The sequence below is a fragment of the Triticum urartu genome, chromosome 2A, assembly GCF_056163025.1.
Source record: "Triticum urartu cultivar PI428250 chromosome 2A, HENAU_Tu73, whole genome shotgun sequence".
Lineage (NCBI taxonomy): Eukaryota > Viridiplantae > Streptophyta > Magnoliopsida > Poales > Poaceae > Triticum > Triticum urartu.
The window spans coordinates 690933064-690939741 of NC_141874.1; the positions used below are offsets into that span (position 1 = coordinate 690933064).

The 6678-nt window shown below is 47.8% G+C and overlaps 1 protein-coding gene across 1 annotated transcript; it reads right to left on the minus strand.

Annotated features, from left to right (window-relative positions):
- Positions 1-1528: 1528 nt before the first annotated feature.
- Positions 1529-2746, minus strand: LOC125534126 (polygalacturonase inhibitor-like). The gene has a single exon (XM_048697422.2). The coding sequence runs from the start codon at positions 2694-2696 to the stop codon at positions 1668-1670; it is 1029 nt and encodes a 342-aa protein (XP_048553379.1). The 5' UTR covers positions 2697-2746; the 3' UTR covers positions 1529-1667.
- Between the last annotated feature and the right edge of the window lie 3932 nt (positions 2747-6678).

Consider the following 6678-nt stretch of genomic DNA (forward strand, 5'->3'; position numbering starts at 1 on the left):
CACATACAAACAATGATTACTCGGATAAAGATTGCTTGCATGTAGTCATTAACAAAATCACCCATTGGATTGTACATGGCCTATGTATATGTCGATGATTTTATCATCAAAATCTATACAATACATGAAAGGTGCTCACAATCATATCAAGACGAAGATTTGGATGAAACCGAACACTATTCAAGTTCATAACTTGAGCATGTTCCCTTAGGAATACATATCCGCCGGTCTTAACATATCCATAAAATATGGTAGAAGTTAAATATGGATAAATCATATCAAAGACACATATGGTCATACTATCCCTAGCTAACAAGAATGCAAACTCATTTTATACATAGTATCTATGATGAAGTGGCATCGGGACCTCTAGTTCCATATCACAATACCATTATTGCAAACTGCATCATGTGTGACAATATTTTGTTGTCAAATTATTCAAAGTGCTAACCCCAACTAAATGTTAGTATAAGTAATATCCTTCGATATCTTCAAGGCACAAAAGATCTTGATTGAATCCCTCGGGAACATCAAGAATTGACCATTGTGTGATATACAAATATTAGCTATAATTGTTTGATCCCGAAAATGCCATATCGCCGACTAAATTCACCCAAGATCTTTTAAGGGATGTCTTCACACATACTTTAATGTCTACTGTTATTAATCATTATGGTATAATTACTTTATACGGATCATCATAAAATTTGTATGGCTTCACAAAATGATTGACTACATTCAAGATTATGTGGTTAAGTTTCAACAGAGTCACCTACCATTATCTATCAAGATAATACCACTTGTATTTCTCAAATGCATAAAGGTTATATACAGAACAATATTGCAAAGAAAAATATTCAAATTTGCAAAGTTCAGGGGAGTAAAACCCCCAAATCATAGCGAGTCGATGGTCACTAGATCATACATATTGTACTCTTTTTCCCCTTAATGAGTTTTCCCTGATGGTTTCTCATAAAAGGTTTTCCGAGACTATATAAATACAAGTGTTCACATATGCCATTTCGCTTTCCTTATATTTTCCCACTGCATTTTAGAGGAATTATATTGGCACATCATATTACACTCATTTTCACACCTTTTCACTTTATGGGTTTACTCTCAAGGTTCTCATATAAGGTGCTAAATGAGGTAATATATCTTCATTATCATATGTCATACTTTCTATTTTCCCCACCGGAGATTTTAAAGGAAGTATATAAGGCATATTTATTGATCGCTAAACTCACTAATGAGCTTTTTCCTATCAAGGTTTTTCTCATATGAGTTATCAAGGAGACAATAATCATTGTATGTTGTATCATTTTCTCCTATTTTTTCACCGGGTTTTTGGAGGAGAGATTCTAAAAATGAAGAATTGCAAGATGATAGAATCTACAAAGGACACCTCATGGATACACAGGAACACTCTAAATACTATGCAAGAAGATCCGAAGACTATACAAGAGATATCGACTGAGACATAACGAAGTCTCAGACGACTGAGACTTAGCAAAACTGTAATGAAATATATGTGAAGATGCACACTTGAGCACAGTAAGAAGCATTACTGTACTGAAGAGGGATGCTTTTATTATTTCTTAAAGAAGTTGTAATTAATAATCATCCATTAGATTACGGCTGGAGGAGCTAGTCGCTTGAGACGACGATCACTTGCAGGGAGGAAGTGGAGTCCCACACAGTCCCTTGTTGTGCTGGAAGCAGTACTGATCAAACCGATCCATGTTGCCGCCGATGGGCACTCTGCCGCTGAGGCGGTTGTAGCTGACGTTCAAGTACTGCAGCGTAGCCACCTGCGGGGGCAGCACACCGTAGACGTCGTTGTGGCTGATGTCCAGCATGCCGAGCTGCGACGGCAGCGTCACTGCAGAGAGGTTGAAGCTGAAGGAGTTGCGCGACAGGTCCAGCTTCTCCAGCGACTTGTTCAGGCCGAACAGGACCGAGGCCTCGCCGGCGAGGGCGTTGTGCGACAGGTCGAGGCTTGAGAACCTCACGGCGGCCAAGTCGGCGGGGACGCCGCCGGTGAGGTTGTTGTGGGAGAGGCTGAGGTAGGCCGTGTCGTTGGTCCTGCCGAGGAGGAGATGCGGTATGGTCCCCGTGAGGCGGTTGCCGCCGAGGTCGAGGAAGGAGAGGTTGGGGACGTCGGCGAGCGACGCCGGGATGGGGCCCGTGAGCGAGTTGAAGGAGAGCCTGAGGTAGGTGAGCTTGGTGAGCCTCGACAGGAACGGAGGCACGGGGCCAGATATGCCCGTGTAGGAGACGTCGATGAAGTTGAGGTTGGAAAGCCGGGCGAGGTCGCGCGGGAGCGTGCCGTTCACGCCCGGCACGTGGATGAGGACGAGCTGCTGCAGCGCGGTGAGGCGGGCGACGGAGGCGCCGGGCAAGGGCCCCACGAGGCTGGCGTCGCGGAGGAAGGAGACGGCCACCACGCGGCGTAAGGTGTACGGGGAGGCGGAGAGGTCGCAGAAGACGCTGATCCACTCGCAGCAGGGGTTGTCCGGAGTCCACGACTGGAAGTAGGAGGCGTTGCCGAAGCCCGCCTTGATGGCCAGCAGCGCCGCCTTGTCGCCGGCGTGGCATTCGTTCTTCGTCCGTGCTGCCGGAGCCGCAGCCGCTACTGCGGCGAGGAGCACCAGGAGTGCCACGGTGGCGCAGCGTCCGAGTGATGAGGCGCGCATCTTCTTATCTTAGTTTCGGAATGAATGGCGAGTGAGATGATGATGATGCTGGTTATGGAGAGACTCGCGCCATACCCATATATGTATACACTTGCAAGTTGCAACCGTGGGTGCCTGCCTGCCTGCAAAGTTTGGTACTCAGAAACTAAAAAATGGGAAATCAGAAACTGCATGCAGGATCGAAGGCTATTTCTTGGAGTTGACGAAGATACCTTAACCGTGGGTGCCTGCCTGCCTGCCTGTTTTCAGATTGATTTGTGCAGCTGCAGTCAATATGAAGCTAATTTGAGTGAAATGAGATCTTGCAATATCCGACGGGCTTCGTTTCTTGCCTGCTGCTAATTTACGCACATGGCGATGGTGCATGTGGTGGGCCATTCAAGTCAACCAGTAGCTACTCTGACTCACATGGGTGTGTTTGGTAATTATGCATCATCTAATCATATATAATCCTTCCGTTCCAAAATAGATAACCCACCTTTGTATTAACTTTAGGAAGTAGGTGATTGACCTGGAATTGGATCAAAGTAAGTGGGTTCTTGCCAGCATGCAGCTGCCTATTAAGCTTTCTGAATCTCCCTGGGCGTGGATTGATCTTCCAAGGTATATTAGAACCTGCGGCCAATTCAAGTGTCGGTCGTCATTGCTCGTGATGAAGTGGTAGCTAAGAGCATCTCTAGCAGATCCCGTAAATCAGATCATCGGTCAAACTATGCATCGTTAGCTATGACACCCTGCCTAAACAACTAGTAATGTCCACTTGGATTGGATACTCCTAGCTAGCTCTCTTGCATAACGTGATAGAAATGAAATTTACCCTCAAAAATAGATATTGAACCAGAGAAAACCTGCTCCAGCGAGGGAGGGGTGATGACGGCGGCGCGTCTTCGGCTTGCTTCAGTGCTTATAATTGTCGATAGATGGTCTACGGATCTAGCTGTAATTTTTATTATTTCTCGTGTTCGTTCTACTACCATGATTGAAAATGAATATTATGTTGGAAGTTTTCTCGCAAAAAAAAGAACCAGAGAAGACCTGCTAGATCAGATACCCCTGCGTCAAAAAGTCCCCCCCCCCCTAGGTATTTCTTATATAAGTTATTCTAATCTTCATTACATATATATTTGTCGTCATTTTAGGCCATGTGCTGGCCTACACTACCAGAATTTGATACGTTGCCGACGGCCCATGACCGTCGGCATAGGGCCAAAAGCCGTCGGCAAAGTGCTACGCCGACGGCCCCCATCGGCATATCCCCGTCGGCAACTCGTACGTCGGCGTACCTCAGGTCGGCCGTCGGCATACAAAAACCGTCGGCATAGTGAGCTAAGCCGACGGGGGCCGTACCACCGTCGGCAACATTTTCCACCTGACGGACGTTGACGGCGCCACCTAACACGTGGGACCATGGCCTGGCGATACGCCGACGGTTAGGCCGTCGGCGTATCGCCAAGCCACGGTCGCCCAGAAGCTGCCACGTGTCAACTACACCGACGGTTGGCCCGTCGGCATAGCTTGTGGGTCTATGCCGACGGCCCAACCGTCGGCGTAGCTCACGCCAGGCTTCCCAGAAACAGCCACGTGTCGCCTGCTGGTAACACGCCGAGGGCTATGCCGACGGTTTAACCGTCGGCGTAGTTATGCACTATTTTCTTTTTTTTGTTTTTGTTACATTTCAATTCAAATAACAGCATATATATATATATATATATCATCATCATCACAACAGAAAAGAGAAGATAATTATCACAAGTTCATCATCATCGCAAGTCCAACATGATAAACATCCTCACAAGTCCAACATAAAAGTCTCATCATCACAAGTCCCATATGATAAACATAATAGCAAGTCCAACATAGAAGCATCATCATCGCAAGTCCAACATAGAAGCATCATCATCGCAAGTCCAACATGATCACAATAAAAGGCTTAAGCGGCATCACTTCCACTGCCAAAGCCGAGGCCGCCAAAGCCGAGGTCGTCACCACTACCGCTAGCGCTAGCGCCACCGCCGCCGCCAAGCCAGACCGGAGTGACTGGGCTCCGTGACTCAGGAGTGGAACCATCAGTAGCACCACCACCGGTTCCCTGCATGTTTGGAAAGAGATGGTAAGGCAATATATGATTGTATTGAATAAATGAGAAGTTGTGGTTGAATAGGTTGGTGATGTACTAACCGGAGTGACATTGTAGTGGTCTGCCAGAAATTGTTCAAACGTAGGCACCACTGGTTGTGGTCCAGGAGGTGGTGGTGGTGGTTCCATTGTAGGAATCTGCCCGGTTGCCATAGACGCAAACATAAGCTGCGTCATGCGACTGTTGTGCTCCATGACTGCTGCAACTCTCTGGTTCCAGTCGTAGAGCTGCTGACGTTGGAACTCCATGGTAGGCCTACAATATGACATGATGCAACTCATAATACATAACAAAGTGGAAAATAAAAGTAGAAAGAAAGAAGATAAGAGGGAAAATACGTACAGAGTTGCGCTGGGCTAGGATGGCCTGTGCAGTGGACATGCTCGGGCGCGGGCTCGGCCTCGGGTTGGTAGCTCGGATCCGTCTGTAGGAGATAGAAGGGGTGATCACCGAATCCAGAACCGTCGACCGACCATGACTCCTCGGCCCTATGCTCACCACCGCCCTCTCGTCGGAATCCGCAAACATGGGGTCTTCTTTGTCAGGATTCCACTTCTTAAACTCCTTCTTGTAGGACTCCAGGTTCTCCCCGGCCTTGCCATAGTACTCACTCTCGTCATCCTTGCGATTAGGCCGCACACGGGCGAGCCTCCAGGACTCGATGTCTGAGAGCGGCCACTTCAATTTCTCCTCCTGGACCGCCAAACAAAGGTTAGTCATACATAAGAACATACGGCAAATAGAAGATCAAGAATGTTTCATGTACATAGATATACCTAAATTTTCTTGGTGTGCCAGTGGTTTCGGTTTCCCTGACCGTGTGTTCCGTCACGTCCTCGATTAGCCTTGTTTATGCTGCTCTTGGCAGCAAACTCTGTGTCCACGCCGACCCACATATCCACCAATCCCGCCCATCCCTCAGGGTGGCGATAGCACCAATCAGGAGCCACCTACATAATGAAGCATAATGGCATGTGAACATGAAACAATGAAATTTACCACAAACGTCGGAATGAAAAGTCCGTTATGCTTACCAACATGTACTGCTCCCATTCCAAGGTAAGGTCCTGTGCCTTAGCTTCTTCCTTGGTCACCTTCACGCCATGTTTGTCGTGATAATACCGTGAGATGGCCACCCAGCGCACCTCGTACTGTATCTGACGGGTCTGCTTCCTCGCAGCCCGCAGCACATACTCATCGGCCATGGCCTTGTGCTCCTCAAGAACTCTATAGAATTTCTAGAGGCAATCATAAAACCAGAATGGAACAAGCGATGAGTTAAACGATTCGATGATAAACTATGAAAGAAACTCAAGACTAGTGCTTCTGAAGAGGACTTACCCAAAAGTTTGATATCACGGCCTTAGCAGCCGTCTCAGGGCCGGGTGGAATGCTGCTTCGTAGTGATCCCAGCACGTGGCCAAAATCTTGCGCTCCGGGTGGTTGACTGGGTCCGGAGTGAACATCCCCGGCCAATATTTCTTCAACAGGATAGTGATGATGCCGTTTGGAAGACGGGCACCATTAGGATATTTCCAGGAGCTGCAAAAGAATGAAAAATATTAGTATGTGCACAATAAAAATGATAGTATGTGTTTAAAATATTATTAAGGGGAACTTACTTTTTCCCCGTGGGCTCAATGAGCCACTTCATCTCCTCGGTAGTAGGAGGATCCGGGAGTCGTGCACCACCACGCATCCAAGCCTTCTTCTTGCCACCCACCTCCCCGCCACCACCATCCTCCTCGCCACCACCATCCTCCCTGCCACCACCATCCTTCCCACCACAACCATCCTCCCCGCGTGCCTCCTCCTCCTCATCCTCATCCTCCTCCCGGACCTCCT